Source organism: Echinops telfairi, unplaced genomic scaffold (genome assembly GCF_000313985.2).
Source record: "Echinops telfairi isolate 266 unplaced genomic scaffold, ASM31398v2 ScPeMD7_7424;HRSCAF=8462, whole genome shotgun sequence".
Classification (NCBI taxonomy): Eukaryota; Metazoa; Chordata; class Mammalia; order Afrosoricida; family Tenrecidae; genus Echinops; species Echinops telfairi.
The window spans coordinates 77,102,557-77,124,093 of record NW_022111324.1 but is presented as its reverse complement, the minus strand read 5'-3'; the positions used below and the strand labels follow the sequence as shown (position 1 = coordinate 77,124,093).

Here is a 21,537-nt window from a genome sequence, read left to right as displayed (position 1 = left end):
TGACAACACAATAAAATAGTTCTACTTTTTGGACTGGAGCCAGAGCTTGATTTATAATTATACCTGATGCTTACTTCAGCCACATACTTTTCTAGTCCTTGTCTTACATTTAAGCCTCAGCGCAATACTTGAAGATCGGTACTGCTGGGCTTTGCTCTGTTTTGTTCTTTTCCATTTTATAGATTAAAAAACAGATTTGGCAATCGTAGCTTAATTCCATCTAGACACAAACACATACAATCACTATCACTTCAAAATGACATACTTCATAGAATACAAAGATTTAAACAAATTGTAAAAGCTAGGCACAAAAAATTGATCCTTTATATCTAATAAAATAAGTTTCAAACTGTAAAACATCCATCAGCAATTTTAGCTATGTGCATAAAACTGAATTTTAAACAGTTATGTGGTCTGTCTCAGTATAATTTTTTCAGATGACCCAAAGCTATCTCATAACCTTTACTTATTTCGAGTAATAAAGAATTGAATTATGTCTTATGCTAACAGATTAAAGAGCTATTCAGATAGAGGGGATTTAGATATGTCAGATATAAGTGAAATAATAACCTTACGAGAGTCTCTCGTTAGATTAGTATTAGGATGTTATTTTTTCAGATTTATAATTTAGAAGTTTCTTAAAATGTAGTATGAGGGAAGCCATTAACTGACCTAGAATCATTTCTTAAGTGAGAAGAAATGAGTGCCTGCTGTATAGGAATTTTTTTTTGTTTCTCTCTGAGTTCATTTGTATCCAGAATATTCTAAAGGCACACCTAAATATTCTAAAGGAATACCCTAAACAGCATACTAGAAGCACATATGTACATTAGAGCAATCCAGTGTCCCAGAAAGTACGTGAATATCTGGAATTATAATAAGTAAGAAAGGTGCCTAGATTGCAAATGGGTTGCTTTTGTTTATCTTTTTTAACTCAATTAATAAAAGTTGGTAGTTCTAACCCACTGAGCAGTACTTCAGAAGAAAGGCCTTGTATTCTATTTCTATAAAGAATACTGACCAAAGAACCCGATGATACACAGGGTTTTCTATTAGTCTGAATTGACTTGAAATCTGCCCTCATTTTCAGTGCAACTGTGCTCAGGTGGTTGATGAATCGGGCTGCTACCATAAGGTCAGCAGTTCAAAACCACTAACTAACTGCCCCTCAGGAGAAAGATGATGCTGTCTGTTCCTGCAAAGATGTACAGCTTCAGGAACCCACAGAAACAGTTCTGTTCTGTCTTTGAGGGTCCCTAAGAATCAAAATTGACTTGTGAATATGGTTTTTAGAGTGCTTGGGTTCTCAACCTTCCTAATGCTGCGACCCTTTAATATAGTTCCTCATGTTGTGGTGACCACCCCAACCATAAAATTATTTCGTTGCTACTTCATAATTGTAATTTTGCTAGTGTTAAGAATCGAGCGACCCCTGTGAAAGGGTTGTTCGACCCCCCTAAGGGGTTGCAATCCATATGTTGAGAACTGCTGATTTAAACATTTAATTTCTGTATACACTCATGTATAAGCCGAGTTTTTCAGCACATTTTTATGCAGATTTTTGTGGTAAAATTAGGTGCTTCGGCTGTTATTTGGGTCAGCTTATACTTGAGTATATACAGTAGGTTACATTATTAGACTGTTGCATATATTTTAAATAGGTGTTTATGTGAGTACAACTGTGAGGAATGTATTTTAATATAAGCGAACTAAATTTTTTCAATTATTAGTTTTCTTTTTAGCAAATAGAATTTCCCAGGTCTTTGTAACTTCAAGTATTTGGAATAGACTAGGTTGGATGAATTTTATATGTGAAACTCACCTCTGACTCATTTAATATTTTACAATGTAAAAAATAAAATGAAAGGAGCATATTGTGGATGCATTTATTGTTTACCTCTTAGAGGCTACCCGTTATTAAATATAGTTATACTTTTTTATGCCTCAGAATCATTATGAGCCTCAGTTTCTGCAGGTTAGCGGTTTCAACATCCCCGCAGGTTCCTAAGAGTAAGATGTGGCTATTTGTTTTTGCAAAGATTGCCAAACCAGACTCCCTGCCTTCAGTGCTGCTTCAATAAGACAGGTCAGAACTGCCCCTGTGAGTTTCCAAGACTAACTGTTGACAAGAGTAGAAAGCTTCGTTTGTTTATTGAGGAGCGGCTGGTGGTTTTTAGGGGCAGTTCCACTCTGTCCTCTTGCTATGATTCAGAATCAGCTTAATCGCCATAGATTATAGGCTTACATAGGCTATGTGTCTGCTCTTTGTTTTTGTTTATCGCTACCACTGAACTGTCACTTAGTGCAGTTCTGATTTTACTCTTCATTTGTCTACACTTCCAGATTTTTACTTGTTCTGAGTAATTAGTATAAAGGCACTCCATGGGAGACGTCCACATTAGGAAAGTTTACATTTCAAGAGTATAGATGTTGTCATAACTGTCTCAAGTTTCTTAAACTTGGGATTTTCGGTTAGATATTTAGTTCCCTGATTCTTCCTCCATTGGAGAGTAAAGAGAGGACAAGAAAAATGAAAGTTTGTGTGCCGCTTTGTACTAGACTTTGTTCTAAACTTTGTAATTTAAATCTCAATAGTTATGTACACCACAATATTGGGGTAAATATTATTTCCTATTTTATTGATTAGGAAAACGCAGATAAAGAACTGAGACAAACAGGAGTTGTCTGATTTCAAATGTCACAGCTTTTCACTAAGCCAGGCTACCTGTTGGTGATTACTGAACCATAACATGTTGCTTTTCCATTCCTTTGTGCTTCTTGACTTTGTTAGATAACTGAGTTCAAATACATTTTTTAGGTATTAACTTGTTTCAAGGTTACTTTAAAGTAAGACTATCTTAGGGATTAGCACTCCTCCCTCCCCCCATCCTAACCCCTCTCAGTGCATGGGGTGGTTTTTGTTTTTAAGATCATTTTATTAGGGGCTCTTATAGCTCTTATAACAATCCATACATCAGTTGTATCAAGCATATTTGTACATATGTTGCCATCATTACTTTCTAAACATTTACTTTCTATTTGAACCCTAGGTATCAGCTCCTCTTTTACACGCCCACCCCCACCCCACCCCTGTGTGATCCCTTGATAAATTATAAATTATTATTATTTTCATATTTTTTACTGATTGCTGTCTCCTTTCCCGTGAGGAGGTTCTCCGCCCACCCCCCACCTTCCCCTCATGGTATCGCTATTCCCATTTCTGTGCATGAGGTGTTTCTATAACCTGGATTCCATGTGTCCTGAGCTCTTATCTGTACCTGTATACATGCTCCGGCCTAGCCCACAGTGAAAGGCAGGATTGGTGTCATGATAGTGTGGGGTGAGGAATCCTCAAGGAACCAGAGGAATATTGTGTGCTTCATTGATGCTTTACTTCACCCTGGTTGACTCGTCCCTTCCTTGTGTCCCTTCTGTGAGGTGATATCCCATTGTCACAAATGGGTCCAAATACAAGTGACTAAAAACCATAATCTCATGAGTTCTAACAATCTATTAGACCAGTAAGCCTAGTCTTGTTAAAGTTTCAGTTTTATTCTACATTTTTCTCATGAACTGTCTAGCCCCACCTATAGTGATCCCTTTCAGATCAGTCAGTAGTGGTCGCTGATCACAGGCTTCTGTGTTGTGGAGGCTAGGCTTCATGTGGCCTTTTAGTTCTTTTAATGTCTTTGACTTTTGTCATTCATCTTTGCTCCAAATAGGGAGAGACTAAAAGTTGTACCTTAGATGGCTGCTTACAAGCTTTTATGCAATAAAGTAGAATATAAAATTGTAGACTATGGCAAAGGAAATGTATCCCTTTAAAAGTGATGTTCAAAATTATACATCACTCACTTTTTAATATACTGTAAAATGTTGAATGTGTGTATTGTGAACTTTTGCTTCATAGCTCAACCATATCACTTTTATTTGAGTATTGAGATGGTGTGTAGTAGGAAACTGTACTCTTTGCCCCCATTGTTACTCTAATACCCTAATAATAAGCAAGACCCAAAGAGGATTGATAGGCTTATATATTAATTGTACTGTATGACATTTAAAAAGAACAGTACATAGTGTATAGTGAATAAATGAATGACTGAAAAATAAATTATATTCATCAATGGGTTTTCATATGTACAGGGAGTAGTTAATTCATTTTACTCTTAGAAATCTTAAGTTACAAGCTGGTCTTCATAGTAAACATTCACCAAGTAGACATTTCGATAAAAAGAAAAATACATTAATTTTTTAATAAGGAAATACTAAAAACTTGAATCTAGGGTATTATCTACCATGGTACTATTGCTATGATGATGAATTTTTCTAGTAATTTTCATCTTTGGTAGAAAGATTTTGAAAAGAATTTTATGTAAAAATTTTTACCATTAGATATTCTCTTCACCCTCTGTTTAATTGTGGGAGGGGATTTAGGATGATTATTTTTAGAAACAAATTTCTTTTCTATTCATTTGGTTACATACATTAACCGACCATTCTTTTACAACTTGAACAGGAAACCGTTTTTTTATTGTTTCATATTGAGAGTACTGCCAAGAAACCAATTATCACACTTGATGAATCCCAATAAGATATAAATCTTAAAAATGAATTCGAGAGACTAAATATTTTTTAATTAGAAAACAATAGAAAGCAACTTAGTTTTGTTTTTTTTTATCATTCTATTGGGGGCTTGTACAACTCTTATCACAATCCATACATGCATCCATTGTGTCAAGCACATTTGTACATTTGTTGCCTCATCATTTCAAAACATTTCTTTCTACTTGAGCCCTTAGTATCAGCTCCTCATTTCCCCCCTCTCCCTCATGAACCCTTGATAATTTATAAATTATCATTTCTCCATGTCTTACACTGACCGATATCTCCCTTCACTCACTTTTATGTTCTCCCCGCACCTTCCCCTTCCCCTCCTGGTATTGCTACTCTCCATGTCAGTCCTGAGGGGTTTATTTGTCTTGGATTCCCTGTGTTTTCAGCACTTATCTGTACCTGTGTGCATGCGCTGGTCTAGCTGGATTTGTGTGGTAGACTTGGGGTCATGATAATGGGGGGAAGGAAGCATTAAAGAACTAGAAAGTTGTATGTTTCACCAGTGCTATACTACACCCTGACTGGCTCGTCTCTTCCTTCTGTAAGGGCATGTCCATTTGTCTACAGATGGGCTTTGGGTCTGCACTCCCCTTCATTCACAATGATATGATTTTTTGTTCTGGGTCTTTGATGCCTAATACATGATCCTATCTACACCTCATGATCATACAGGCTGGTGTGCTTCTTCCATGTGCACTTTGCTGCTTCTCAGCTAGATGACTGCTTATTTATCTTCAAGCCTTTATGACCTCAGACACTACATCTTTTGATAGCTGGGTACCATCAGCTTTTTTCACATTTATGCATGCATGCATTTTGTCTTCAACGATCATGCTAGGAAGGTGAGCATCACGGAATGCCAGATTATTAGAACAAGGTGTTCTTGTGTTGAGGGAGTACTTGAGTAAATACCCAATGTCCATCTGCTACCTTAATACTTAACATAAAAATATATGTATATAGATCTATTTCCCTATTGTCATATATTAATATATTTACATATGTACATGCCTGTATTTAGACCTTTATAAATTCCCTCTGCCCCCTAGTTCTTTCCTCTATTTCCTTTTACTTTTCCTCTTGTCCCACTATCATATTCAACCTTCATTCGGGTTTCAGTAATTCCTTTTGGTGACATTTCCCTTGATCAAGCCTATCAGGCATCCTAAGCTGTCCTCACCATCAATTTTAGATCCCCGTTGTACCCTTGTCCCTGGGTTTGTTAGCACCCACTTCCTTTTCCCCGCCTCCCCCTCTTCCAGGTCCCCCTGGAACCATTGGTCCTGTTGTTTACTCCTCCGAATTGTTTGTCCTGCTTATCCTATCTAGACAGACATGCAGTGACAATATGAAGCACAAAAACAACACTGAGCAAACAAACAAACAATAACAACAAAAACAACCCAAAGACAAAAAAAGGAAAGCCTATAAGTAGTTCCAGGTCTATTTGTTGACCTTTAGGAGTGTTTACCAGTGAAGTCTTATGAGGTACCACACTCTGGCCCCACATCCTACTTTTGGTATTCCCTGGGGACTTCATTGCTTTGCTTCCCATGCTGCTCTGTTTCATGCTCTTAGTGTTTTTGCTCTGGAGTGGTGGGGTCAGATCGGGCATAATTCCCTCACTGTGCCCCCACTGTTGTCTCTCGAAGCACTATGGGTCAATGAGGGATGCCGTGTCTCGTGGTGGGGCCGGTCCTGTGGTCCTCTCTGTACACTGGCTGCTCTGAGCAGGAATATCGACCATCCTCACGGCTTGGTGGACCAGGGTGTGCTCCACACTCTCCCCTTCCCTCTTCGTTTGTTCCTGTGTGCTCTGATCAGAAGCACCCCTCTCCCTGAGCTGGAGATTGAGTGCTGTCCACTCAAGTGAATCCTTCTTGGGTGGGGGTGGTATTGTCCACGTAGTTGGGATTGGGGCCTGCCCTGCAGACCTCTCTATTGGTTCCCTGCTTCATGCCAGTATGTTGTATTCATGTCTTGGCACACCGAGTTCACTGGTCCCTCTCTCCTCCTGTGGAGATATAAACAACACCCTCCGCTTGGGTGGGTTAGTGCTCTGTTCCCTCACTACTCATGTCGTGGGTCCCTCTCCTCCTTTTTAGATCAACTTAGTTAAGTATTGCCTGTTTTTCCTAGAAAACTTCTTTAGCAAATGGATTCTCTAACAACTTATTTTAAACAATGTTTTTCTGACCTTTGGAGAAATGTGTATCATTTGAACTCTTCACTGTCTCAATAGTAGACACTGTTCTTTTGCTCCCTGAACAACAGAAAGTTTAATCTTTATTTACATTTGCACTGTCTGGTAGCGTAAAACTTTCTATCATGTTCGTGTCAATACTTTTAATTTGTAAATGCATTATATCTCTTCGATAGTTTTTGTTGAAACACAAGAATGAATAGTAATAATGTCCTTGAGTTGCTTGCTCCTTCTGCCAAATTCTTTCTTTTCTACACAAGAATTTATGCTTATTGCAAACAAAAAAATAGCAAAAGGAAAGGACAGAAATGCTTCCTTCTACCAAATTCTTAGATCTGAGATTTATAAAAAATTTTTACATTCTGTGTACAATTTTCTGTTAACTAGCAAATGTGAACCAGTTTTCCTCAAGAGCTCTCATATGGTGATTGAATTTTCTATTTTTACCTTATTTCTTTCACACGCTGCTTGAATTGCAATGCTTCAAACAAACCACATGTTTTATCTTTAACCATTCTTTTATTATTTTTAAACTATCCATCTCCTTGTAAGGATCATACATCAGGACTTTTATTTTATGTCATCCTAAAAGTAATGTCTCAATATGATGTTGAAGATTGGTAAGTGTTACTTCTAGAACATCACCTGTATATTTACGTCATGCTTGTATCCTCATTTACGTTTATGCTCCTGGAAGCTCTGCTTGTATTCATAGATAATTTCATGTATCTCATCCTGATGACTTGATAAGGATATTCATGCTTTTTCAGTCATTCTCTATATTTACATTGAACATGAATCTTTTATCTTCATTTGATTTCAGTGCCTCTGTACTTTGATTTCTAGATCCTACTTGGAAAAGATAATAGTCTAACCACGCAAGGTTCATCTCTTTAACTACTTTACTATCCCTTTGCCATTGCTTCTGCTTAACTTTAACATGCTGCTGGTAATTGAATACTGCATAGGCTTCATCAGATTCACATTAAGCATACTGTTTATAATCTATATTCTTTTAGGTGACTTTCATTCTCAGATATAAATGTCATTGTTTTTCATCCATATTGATCTGCCATTTGATTCTCATGGAGTAGTACAAATGGTCTTTACTGGACTTCCTGAAGTCTTGGAAGCTTCCAAATATTTTGAATTTTCTCTTATTTTCTCATTAGGGTGCAGCACAGATTCCAAGCAAGTTGAGGAACAACCTGCAGCTGCAAATGAAGACGTACTCTTTCCTTTCTGTAGGGAACCAAGTTACTTTGAGATCCCTACTAAAGAATTCCAGCAACCATCACAAATAACAGAGAGCACTATTCATGAAATCCCAACAAAAGACACACCAAGTCCCCATACAACAGGTGCAGGGCATGCGTCATTTACCATTGAATTTGATGACAGTACCCCAGGAAAGGTAACTATTAGAGACCATGTGACAAAGTTTACTTCTGATCAGCGCCACAAATCAAAGAAGTCCTCTCCTGGAACTCAAGACCTACTGGGAATTCAAACAGGAATGATGGCACCAGAAAACAAAGTAGCTGACTGGCTAGCACAGAACAACCCTCCTCAAATGATGTGGGAAAGAACAGAAGTGGATTCCAAAAGTATTAAAAGTGATGTTCCAGTTTACTTGAAAAGGTTGAAAGGTAAAGTGAATTGATCATTTGAGAATTTCCTGTTTTATGCTAAAGAACATTCACTCTTCACAGTTACCAAACTATTTGATAGAAAACTTCTGCTTAGTCAAAATTATTAAATTTTTAAAAATTCAAGCTGCACTATCTGTGCCCAACTTACCCATTCAAAGTAGTCTCTATTTTCTTGCCAAAATCAGATTGGTTATGTGAATTTGTATTTGTAGCATTAAATGTATTTAATTTTTCTGTAGAAATGTAAGATCTATGTAGTTCACTTGTGGAATTCCCTACATAATAATTCCATAATTATTTTCATTTTAAGGATAAGAAATTTCTATCCTTCTCAGGATGCTTTGAACAAAATGTCAGTATCTAGAGTTTGAATAAAATATTAAGCCTTTTGATATGGACCCAAATTTCCACAATGGTAATATTGTTAATAAGTGTCTTAAGCTGTTCTCATACACTATAACGATTTCTGGTTTAATGATACTTACTAAGAATTTATTGATCTGATTAATTTTTGTTGGTGTGAACATCAAAATTGTTTCTTTTGTGAAATAATTTAACGCTTGGCCAAAGTAAGTAAAATCTTTGTACCTGTACAATGAGATATTATTAGCTGATCACTTTCCCCCCATTTTTTCACCAATTAGATATGTTTTAGAATTGACTGCAGATTTATTTTGCTCTTTCTTTTAAAAAACTGGGAAAAAAAATTATTTGGAGCAAATTGTGTTTTCGTGTTAATCTGTGATACCAGGGTTTAAAATAAATATTCTCTGAGGTCATGCCATTACTCATCTGATAGCCCTAACACCTACCTCACTTGGGACTTTTGTATATACCTCATATGGTACATATTAAATAATTTGAAAAATAATGAATAACTTCATTATCAATGACAAGATGAACCCTGGCTTCCCCAGGAAAATGGTATTCCGATGCTTATTCCTGGTCTACTTTTAAGGTACCATACAGACTCGAGTATAAGCTGACTCGGATATCAGCTGAGGCAATTTTACCACAAAACCACATAAAATGTGCTGAAAAGCTCAGCTTATGGAAGAGTATGTATGGTGTTTCATGAGAGTGAGAGAGTTGAGTACCTAATTCTTTGCTGGAGCCTTTGCTATATTCAAAATGTTAATTGGCATATGAGTATTAGAGAGACATGGCCATCCGCTTCCACAAAGATTATAGCCCAGAAAAGCCTGGTTTCTGTCGGTCAAATGAAGTCACTGAATTGAAACAGGTTGAAAGCATACAGCAACAATAAATGATCTTTTACTAGACAATATTAAACACATAATTGAGACCTATAAATGTGTGTACAGGTAAAAGTACACATATAAGGATAATGGATTATAAACTGGCCAAAAGTTTCTAGAGATTTAATACATATAATAACTTATATCCTAGTATAATAAATGAGACTGTGACTCTTCAAAAATTTAGAAATAATTCAGTTGTCTTTTTTAAATCACCCTCCCTGGACCAAAAAAGAATGAGTGATAAAAGGTCCTTTAAAAAAATACTTTCAGTAAACCATTTTATATTACCGTAAGTCTTCTAGTTACAAAATATGTGCCAGATAATTCTTACTGTGACTTGTCATTTAATGTTATGTATATATTGCCATCACTTTGAAATTATTGAACCTACTCATAACATATTATTCATTATGTAATGTCCTATGTGGGCAGCCTTTAAATCATTGAGAAGACTTCTGAACAATTTTTAACACTAAACCACAGACACGCATTTGAAAAAAAAATCTCACTGCCACAAAGTCAGTTCTGACCCATAGTGACTTTATAGGACAGGCTATAAAGATAATAAGGAACTGATATTGTTCATACCAGGGACTGCCTGTGTAACTGTTTTTCGCTCATTGTAGCTACAGTGAAACGTGAGCACCAAAACTCGATGAGCCCGCCACTTTTCCCCAGATCGCATGATTTTCCCAGCTTTGACAGAGTGCAGTTTGCCAGTTTTCTATTTTCACGATTAGTACGAAATACAGGGAAACGTTTAAGAGTTGATACTTGATGCAACTGCCTTGCTTTTCTGGGTCTTTAAAGTTTTCCACCTTTTATAGGGTGAAGGCTTACTTACCACTTTTCTATTGACTTTTAGTGGAAAATATTTTAGTTTTCTTTCTCTGACTGATTCTACCTTATTACAGGTTCTAGCTTGTGTTAAGTTTTCTTATATTTTCCATGAGCCATTTTTTAAAAAATGATTTGTATTATGTTCTTTGTTCTCAAGCCCCATACATGAATCAGCCTGATTCTAAATAGAGGTCTTAGTGCCCCCGTACACACTGTGGTGTGTGGATAGATTAGATGGATGGATGGATGGATGGATGGATGGATGGATGGATGGATGGATGGATGGATGAATGGATGGATAGATAAATTTAAAAGCCCTTACCAGAAATAGGTAAGCAAATTAATATTCTTCAGAGTTGATTTATCGGTACTCGTATATTCCACTATATTCCCATTGCTTAAATTTGGTTTAGTACCTTCCTTTTGAATTTGTTTTCAGAACTTTTTACGAACCATCTAAAGAATAACTGTATGAATACAACTCAATTTTGTTCCAAGATAGATCCATTTTACTTCTGCAGACATTTGTACAAGAAATATTTGACTTTTTCTAGAAGTCAGATTTGCCACCAATAGATGGAGATGTTCCACAATTTAGGATATTAAAAGTATAAAGCACATTTTAACTCTAAAAAGTTGTAATATAGTAAACAATAACCATTTTACAAGATTAAAAATTTAGTCACCATTTAGATCAGTAAATTACTTGAAAGTAGGTAAAACTAAAGCAAAAAACTTTGCTCCTACAAGAGTGAAGTGCACGCGCTTTGGGACAGTGAGGAAAATAATGTTCACAAAGCCCATACACTTTGACCCTTTAGGAGAGTTGCAGCTTCTTTTGGGTACAGCTACTGACATGGGTTGCCCGGAGTCAGGAATCAACTCAGTGCTAACTAATAGCAACAGTAACATTGATTTGGAACAGCTAAAATAACTTCACCCTGGTTCATGATAGAACAAAACCTGAAAGAAACTTCATGACGCGAGTTTTCTAGACAACTTTTCGTTGAATAAGACCAGAAAATTGCAGTTTTCATTAGCCGTTTTACTTTGTGTAATATTGAGAAATGCAAGAAGGAATAATCTAACAAGATTTAAATGATTAATAGGAATGATCCTGAGAGTCCATCGTCACAAAAAGGGCAAATTGTATATGTTGGTCTTAGAGTTTAATTCTATAAAGATGGTATTTTAATTTAAAAGTTTGCTTATATGTATAATCCTTATGTAAGATGATAAAAATTTACTTTCAGATGTCCTAAGAGGAGCTTCGGAAAGTTCGTGGAGAAATTCCACTATTAATTCCATTTTTCCATGAACCTTTTGAAGCCTCTTCATGTGAGGATCCTTGTGGCAAAGTGGGTTAAGCAGTAGGCTGCTAACTGCTAAGTCAGTAGTTCAAAAGCACCAATCTCAGCAGGATAAAGATATGAGACTTGCTGCGCCCTTAAAGAGCTATAGTCTCAGAAACATACATGGACAGTTCTACTCTGTCCTATAAGACAGTGAATTCTAAGTTCCTCTATCTCACTATTGTTTAAAAAAACTGGATTAATTTTAGTTTTTATTCACTGGATACCTTTCCAATTTATCTAATAAAATAATGAAATTGGTTATAAGATAAAGTGTTTGAAATTGTTTCTAGGTTAATTTTCTGAGGTGCCGAGATTCCATTTATTAGATGTGTTTTCTTTTCTGATTGTGTTTTAAGAAAGATTGTGAGATTTGTTGTCACACTTGATTTTTAGCGTATGAATCACTGAGTCTCTGAGGAGTACTTTACCGCTTCTTCATTTCAGGTTTACTGCCTGTGTTCTCTTCTTGCATATTAATTTTCCAAATGCCGCCCTTTTCTGTGTACTGTACCATCCTCTCTTCTGAGTCTGTTTGCCCTTTTACATATGTTTTCCATCCTTTGCTTTGTTCTAGCTACTTAGCCCCAGTTGGTAAGCCCTAAATGCATTGTAGACAAACCCATAAGCAGCCAGGGAAAACTCTTCGCTTTAGCCTCCTCAGACCTTAAGTCTTTGGGCTCAGTAATCACCATGTTCAGTGCCATAATGTTCAGCAGGTGTACACAATAAAACTTGTAGCCCGGAAAATCTGAGAACCAGATTTAGGCTGAGAGCCATGAGAATATAACCAATGGCTAGATTCATTTGCAATTTATGAAGAAGCCATAAGTTTAAGCTCTGGCTTGTGTATGATCTAAAGCATGAACAGACTAACTTTTGACATTGTACTAATTTCATACTGTAATATAATAGTCATCATTTGATTTTGTCTCGTAATGTACTTTAGTAATGTGAATTTCTAAATCAGTGAAAAAACAAGTAAATTTCACAAAGCTTCACATCTATTCAGTAACAAAGCTATAAGTAACTGCTTAAATGGTTTCTACTGACACTGAAAAAGCCTTGGTTAAGAAGCTAGTATTTCAAAACAAGTATGTTCTCACTTGGCTGTACTTTACAGAGAAGAAAGTAGATTTTTAAATATGGTTTTATTTAACATTGTGACATTTGCTCAGTAAGTACTTAAATTTATATAGTTATTGAATAGATTGCGCTTTTCTTCAATAGGCCTTTGGTAGCAGACTTTATTTTTCTCTGAAATTATCAGTTTTGAGCACAAAATTGCAAGTTTTTCAAAAGTCATGGCTACAAAGGCATTTTTGGGGGCAATGCAGTAGTAAGTTAATAGTTGAAAGTTTTATTAAAGATGAAATAAATGTAACCTTGGAAGTATTGAACATTATGAAAATGTTAGAGCCATCTTGCACTCGTTATTAACGCGCCCGTTTCCTCTCATTCTTCCCTGCCACAACCCTAAGAAAGTATGGAACCACTTACCGTCTTCTTTTTTATTTTTCAAAACCATTTTATGGGGAGCTAATACAGCTATCCTATTATTCTATTGTTCAGTCACATCAAACAGTATTTTATAATTGCTACCACAATCAGTTTCAAAATATTTTCTTCCTTTTTGAACTCCGTGACATCAGCTTCCCTTTACACAGCGCCTCCCTACCCCAACATATGCACTTTATCCTTTAAAGAACATTATTGTACTTGTTATCTCTGTAATGGTCATCAATCTTGGGTTTCATATACTAAAAAATAGAAAAGCATAGAACAAAAATTAAAGAGGATTACTCCCAATAGCAAAAATACATCCGAGACAAACCCCAATATGAATAAACAAGAAAATACAGAAAATGTTGAAACCCAGATCAGGGCCAATAACAGTTCACGTCAGGCTTATCATTTAGATCTCCTGTAGTAATCTCTCCAGTGCACTATTTGGTAACCACTTTCCATCTGTCTGTTACGGATAAAGGAAAATCACCAGCGGATTATTTCTGATGTAGATCTCATAAGTGTATCTTGGGCTTCCACGATCATTCACAGCCTTCTCCAAACCAGAATCGCACAACGTAGCCTCTGATACTATTTCCTACTTCAGCTTCAAATTATGTGATTAACAATCTTTGGGTCGCTGATGTTTGTGTGCTTTTTCCATGTGGACTTAGTTGACATCTCACTTAAATGGCTGCTTTTTGGGAACCAAGCCTTTAATTAAGACTTCGGATGCTGTTTTCTCTGATGGCCGGGCACTTTGCAATAGCGCTCATATCTTCTGTGTTCATATCGAGCATGGCCAAGGTGGAAGAACTCGTTGTTCTTAAATTGGAGCTAGGATATAGTGTGAGGCCCAAACCCATTCCTGGATCTGTTTGTCATCTGCCTTTGGCTTCCTTTAGAGACCTGCTTGTTAATAATATGGTAGAGAGTCTTATCGATCATCTCCCCGGGGCAAAAACTCTTCTATTAGTATTGTCATTGATTAGCCCCCGTACTAATTTTTGAAAGCACTGTTGAGAGAGAGATATTAGGCCAATGTAGGCAAACTCTAGATCGCAAAACCTGAATTACTCACTTGTACAGAATCAGTCCTGTCATAGCTGAATGGTATTTAACCAAACAATGAGCGTTGGTGATCAAGGAAAATTCACAATAGTATTCACTGAAAATGTCAGTCAAAGGTTTGCCAGAATAATAGACTTCTTAATTCAGCCTATTGGGCATTGATGTAGTAAGTCAGTGATTGTCCACCTTCCAACAGTTCAGTGTTCTTGGTATAGCTGTCTTCTGCTTCTTCAGACACCATACATTTTCAGTCTTTAACTCCTGAGGTTACAGGTATGTTTGAGGTAGAATCCAGTTCACCTTGTGGAGTTTTCTTATCAGACCCCTCTGGTGCAAATTTTGGAACATGTGCACCTTAAAGATCCAGGATTCAATGCTGCCATGTTCTATGGAACTTGGCCAGGGTCCCCAGGATATGCCCAGAAACTCTGGCCAGTGTGACTTACTGCATGCATATTACCAGGTATACTACCCCCCCCCCCCCCGCTTGGCGTTTAGGGTATAATAAAAGTGTTTTTAGTAGTTTTTCCCTTAGTACTTCTACTTTTCCTACCAACCATCATGCACTTGTGTTCCCCCAAGACAGGCCTACTACCTTTCTCCTCTTCTAACACCTTTCCCATCAGTATCCCCCATCCCTTTGATAGGTGTGTCAGGGAGGACCTCCTCATAGCATAGCAGCCATTCAGGAGTGAGGAGCCCTCTGCCAAAGTGACCTTCAAGATACATACCTAGAGAGGATGGTGTGTAACGGTTCCTTGGAACCAGTCAGGCTCTCTACCAGACTGTCCACCCTGGCCAGCAGCCTGGGTGCCCTCCAAGTCTGAAATTTTCCCTTCCTGCTGCTTGTTCCTAGAGCAGTGTATGTCCATTTGTGGTTGACTAACTTCATTCACCATGACGTTTTCCAGATCCCTCCATGTCATGAGGTGTTCCATGGTCTCATCGCTGTTTTTAAGGGATGTGTAGTACTGTATTCCATTGTGTATATATACTAGTTTTTTTATCCAGTCTTCTACTGATGGGAATTTAGGCCGTTTCTAACTTCTTGCTATTGTGAACTGTGCTTCAGTGAACATGGGGAGCATACCTCTATTCATGATGTGTTTTTTATTTCTTTGGGTTTATATGCCCATTGATGGTATTACTGGATCATATGGTATTTCTATTGCTATATGTTTTAGGAATAGCCATATTGCTTTCCACAGTGGTTGTATTTACAAGCCTATCAGCAATGTATAAGGGTTCGAATCTCTCCACTTGCTCTCCGGTATTTGTTTTCCATTTTTTAAATTGGACTACAGTTTTGGGTATTACATGTTATCTCATGTTTTTTTTGACTTGCATTTCCCAGAAGGCTGGTGAGCAAGAGCATTTCCTCATGTGTTTATTAGCCTTTCAGATGTCATCCTTTTGAATCATCTGTTCAGGTCCTTTGCCCACCTCCTCTGTGTTACTTGTTTTTTTCTTATTTTAGGCTTGTAGTACTATACTGTAGATTTTAGTGATTAGTCCTTTGTTCACTATGTCACTGCTAATTATCTTTTCCCAGTTTGTAGGCTCTCAGTTTACTTTCTTAATGAAATCTTTCAATTTACACAAGTGTTTTATTTTTAATAGGTCCCAGTCATCTAATTTGTCTTCCACGGTGTCTGCTTCTTTTGTTATATCTTGTAGCCTGTGTATGCTTTGTAATGTATTGGGGCACTTAGAATTTGCTCCAGTTTTCTCATTGCTGATCCTGATAGGTTTGGGTTTTACATTTAGGTATTTGATCTACATTGATTTTGTTTTGTGCGTGGGGGAAGATAGGGGTCTTTTAAAATTCTTCTGCAGATGGATATCCAATTTTTCCAGAACCATTTATTAAAGATGGCTTCCCTTTCCTATTTAATGCTTTGTCAAAAATCTGTTGTCTGTATGTGGATGTTTTTATTTCTGGGTTTTCTGCCCTGATCCATTGGTCTATGTATCTGTCGTTATACCAGTACCAAGCTGTTTTGAAAACTGTGGCCGTGTCATAGGTTTTGATGTCAGGTAGTGTAAGACCACCTACTTTGTTCTTATTTTGAAGAATTATTTGCCTATCCTAGGCAGTCTATCTTCTATAGATTTTACTAATAGTATTCCATACTAACTATTATAGATGATATAACATTGTTTTTCTGTAAGGCATTGGTGAACTCATTATGAAGTTAAAATTTAATGAAAGACCAACCCATACCTGTCTAGTTGATTCTAGCTGATTGCAGAGTACAACTGTTTCCTGAGGCTGTAAATCGTAATGGAAACAGGCTACCTCATCTTTCTCCTATGAAGCAGCTGGTGGATTTGACCTGCTGACCTCAGTTTGCAACCCAACACCTAACCCTCTGTGCTACTAGGGCTCTTTGAAAGATAGACTATTCAGTTTTATATAAAGGACCTCATTGTTGGTGGATAAAATTTGAATGTAAGCATTACAATTGAGGGAAGTTTGCAGAGCCTGTTAATGAAAATAACGTGACTCTAGATTGAAAAGAGAGAAGGGCAAAGCAAGTAGCACTTGTGTATATGTGTCTGATTTTCTACATGGGATGTTTTTCCTTTTTCTATTATTTGGTTTCTTTTTGTATCTAGGAAATAAACATGACGATGGCACACAAAGTGATTCAGAGAATGCTGGAGTCCACAGGCGCTGCAGCAAACGAGCAACTCTTGAGGAGCACTTAAGGCGCCACCACTCAGAACAGAAAAAGCTGCATAAGACACTGGCTCCTGAAAAGCATCCAGACCAAACTGTTGTAAGTCAAACTGCTTTTATGATTGCATTCTTTGATGAAGATAATCCCAGAAAAAGACGGTCATATTCCTTTACTCAAAGTGCGAGAATCTTGTGTCAGGAAACTACTTACTCAGCACCACATACAAAACTTGAAAAAGCAAACTCTCCAACAGCAGATGCCAAAGTGGTTTCTTTGTCTTTACAGACTAGCTCTTCGCATCAGAGAGGGGGGCATGGTGTTCCACATGGGACATTGTTAAAACAGAAATCAGAGGAGCCATCGGTGTCAATATCCTTCCTACAAACTGCATTATTAAGAAGTTCAGGGAGTCTTGGGCACAGACCAAGCCAGGAGATGGATAAAATGTTAAAAAACCAAGCTACTTCTGCTACTTCTGAAAAGGATAATGATGATGACCAAAGTGACAAGGGTACTTATACCATTGAGTTAGAGAATCCCAACAGTGAGGAGGTGGAAGCAAGAAAAATGATTGACAAGGTAAATACTTGAAATTTGGGCATGTTCTTAGTGTTCATATGACATTTGACAGTTGGAAATTATCGGAGAGTCACATGAAGTGTCTTGATGTAGTCTATAATATTGGATCTGTAGGGTTTTGCTAGATAATAGCAAAACGAACAAGACCAATTACTTTGGATTTTATTTTGTTTATATTCCAAATTTTCATGAGTTTCAAATGTAAAATGCTGTACATTTGAACTGGTTAGATAATTTAAAGTTGTGTAAATTTAAGATAGAATTTATAAATAGATGCTTTATTGGGACTTTCTTGCTTTTCACTTATTAAGCTCTTAAAAACTTACCAAAATATCAGATTGCTGACTTTATTATAAACATAAATGTTAGGTGTTAATATTGAACTACAGGTTTCCTGCCTTCAAATTCCATATTGGAAGCAGATGAAATTGCGTATGCTTAAATTAATTTTGTTCTTTGATGCTTTTCTCTTAATTTCCATTCACCATTGTCTTTGGTGAAGAGAAAAGAAATGAATGAAGAAAACAGAACCAGTTTGATACTTTCAGTTTAGCTACATATTTGCCTAGCAATAATAATAATTACTTATATTTCAGATTTGTTCTTTGGTATTTTGGGTCTGTGAGTATGATAGTTGTTGTTTTATCTAAAAATAGTTTCCACTAATTTTGCCCATGAAAATAGAAAGTTGATTTCAGAATCCTAGAATCCTTTGAAATCAGCTATTTACCTGTTCTGCCATTGGCTTGGAACTAGCAAATGTAAGTTTGACTCAATATTAGTCTGTTAAGTTCTTTTATTTAAAAATATTGTGTTGTATTCTGCATTAAAAATAAAATGTCTAGTGATTTGTTTACATAAATTTGGAGATACCCTCGTTTAGGTTATGTGTTTCTAGAGTGGTCACTCAGAAACCAGCCAAGAAAATAATTTAGGATACAGGGAAAAAAGTAGGTCTTAGATTTGCTTTTCATGTCAATTTTGTACTGCATTAATATGTACATTTAATTTCTAAACATACATTTATTGAGCAGTGCATACTTAAAACATTTTACTATTGTGGACGCAAATGACTCAAAACATTTGGGAAACCCATTAAATCTAGGAATGGATGTCATTTAACAAATGTTAATATAACTTACTGCTATTGAGTCAATTCTGACTCATGGCAACCTCCTAGGGCAGAGTAGAACTACCCCTGTGGATTTCTAAGGCTGTGACTCTTTATGGGAGTAGAAAGCCTTGTCTTTCTCTTGCGAAGCAGCTGTTAGTTTCGAACTGCTGAACTTGTAGTTAGCAGACCAGTATGTAACCGCTATGCCACCAAGGATCCAAGATTACTATAGTGGTTAGTACAAATGAAATACAGGATTTGATAAATATTAAATGAACGAAGGAAACATCTGTTTATATTAAAGAAACTCTAATAAGATGTACTCGCTTCAGCAGCACATCTACTAGAAAGTCTAATAAGATCACACTGTTAACATGGAAAATGATCCTTCATGATTTTGCATGATCTGTGTATCATCAGTTGTTCATGGTATATTAAATTAACTTTAAAATCCCTAATTTTCACTCATTGGTTATTAATAATGAATATTTTGCTATTTTAAATTCTCTCAGCTGGCAATAAAAGGTTTGGGTTTTTTTAAGGATATGGTGAGAAGCCTTACAATTTAGATTAGTATTAATTTTTAAAATAGTTTTACTGGCATATAATGAACACATCATACAATTTAATCATTTGGTCATATTAAGGTGAGTTGTGCAGTCATTACCCAAGTCTGTTTTAGAACATTTTCTTCTCATACTTAACTGTTGTTAGCTCCCCATACCCCAGATAACCTCTCTTAGATTAATTTTATTTGAATTTCTATGCCCTCGTTTGGCTTATGGCTATTTCATTCATAATGACTGGTATAATTCCTATTCAAAGTTTCTTTTCCAATGAAAGATTATGTTTTAGTGTTTGTGGACATGGACTTTTGCAAACAAATCAATTTGAAGTAAAATATAAACTCTGTATAAATTAAGAGTGTGCCCTTGGGTTAATCTGCTTAAGTCTCAGCGTTTTTGCCTGTACAATTGGGAAAATTTTCACTAAAGTTATTAAAAGAATTCTGTAAGACATGTAGAGCTTATCACAATGCCTGCTTTATAATACAGTTATATAGCATTTATAAATGTTAGCTATGGTGATTATTATATACTGACAGGTCCTTAAAAGTGCTATTAAAACTGAGTGAAATATGAAGCCCAAATCACAGTGCAAAGGCCCAGCCCGGCCAGGACAGCAGAAAGCCAAAACAAGTTATGATAGAGAAGACTCTTTTGGAAAGTCCTGGATAGACAAGATGACCACAAAATCTGTTTCATGCCGTATCTGAATTGTAGTTATTAAAAGCATCCCTTTTATTCTCAAGCAGTCTTTAGTTTGATGACATATTACATGGCCACACTATGGATAAAGGAAACCCATTATTTTATAGAATTTATTTACGTAATAGCAGCTTGTGATTGGATAGGTAGTAGTTGATTCTTAGTTTCAGTAAACTAGAAAACAGATTTAGACTATAAATGTAGGAAAAGCCTGCATTATTACATTGTCTTGTGAATACCAAAGAAAGATAGCTGAGATATCCACTACCTGTTGTTAAAAAAAGAAAGACCAAATTCCCCAGGCTCTGGGAAAACAAAATCCGGAGACACAGGAACCAATTGTCAGAAGAAAGTGAAGTAATCTGTGGTTGTAGAGAAAATAAAGGCCAAGAATGGTCTGAATTAGGCATAAGAAGCTGATAAAAGTGTCATATCGAATTGCTTGGCTGAGTTCTCATCCATTTCCCCCCTTTCAAGTTTGGGTATGTTGGGTGGGATTGGGGCCATCAGCTGTTGTCCATTTGAATTTAAATGTTCTTTGGTACTAAAAATTTGCCTGTGATCTTATTATTCTTTGTTTTTTCACTCCATCATTTGATAGTTAGTTTATTTTCTGGACTCATTCATTAAATAACTTTGATTCATTATCAACTATGTGCCAGGCTTTGAGCTAAGACTTGTTGTGCCTTTGAGTTGATTCTTTTTCATGTTGACTCCATGTGACAGTAGAATTGTTCCATTGAGTTTTCTAAGATATAATTTTAGAACAATATTAAAATTATCATGGACTGCCAGAAGAACAAACAAATCTGTCTTAGAAGTTTAGTCAAAATGTTCCTTAGGAGCAAGGATGCTGAGACTTGTTCTCATTCACTTTGAGTATTTTATCAGGCAATAACAATCCCTAATGAAGGATATTAGGCTAAGTTTTCGAAAAAGATAAAGACACTTAGTATGATGGACTAACACGGTGACAGCAACAATGGGCTTCAAACATAGCAGTTGTGAGGACGGCACAGAACTTGGGCAGTGTTGTTGTTGTTGGTGGTGGTGGTGGTGTTCTGTTGTATTAGGGCCTCTGTGGGTTGAAACCAGCTTGACTGCACATCACAACAAGAACATTCGCCAGGTCTTTTCTCTTACTGAACTGCTGGTATGTTTGAATTAGTCATCTCTTGGTTAGATGCTAGTTAGCAGTTGAGCCAGCTCTTAACCATGGGAGCAATAGGGTCCTTTTTGCCACGAGATCAAAACCGAAACCCATCAAGTCCATTACTACCCACAGCAATCTTAAAGGACAGAGTAGAACTTCCCCTTTTGGGTTTCTGAGACTTTAAATCTGAACAGGAGTAGACAGTCTCATCTTTCTTCTACTGAGTGACTGGAAGGTCC

The 21,537-nt window shown here is 36.6% G+C and overlaps 1 protein-coding gene across 9 annotated transcripts in view; it reads left to right on the top strand.

Moving 5' to 3' along the window:
• The window catches only part of CEP170 (centrosomal protein 170), a 166,335-nt gene that overhangs the window by 68,478 nt on the left and 76,320 nt on the right, over positions 1–21,537 (top strand). For 4 of the 9 annotated variants that reach the window (XM_045297867.1, XM_045297866.1, XM_045297865.1 and 1 more), the window contains exons 8-9: positions 7,990–8,466; positions 17,120–17,763. In XM_045297867.1, the coding sequence (XP_045153802.1) occupies positions 7,990–8,466; positions 17,120–17,763 (1,121 nt within the window). The remainder of the gene's footprint in view (positions 1–7,989; positions 8,467–17,119; positions 17,764–21,537) is intronic. The other 5 variants (XM_045297872.1, XM_045297871.1, XM_045297869.1 and 2 more) reach the window with 2 other exon arrangements.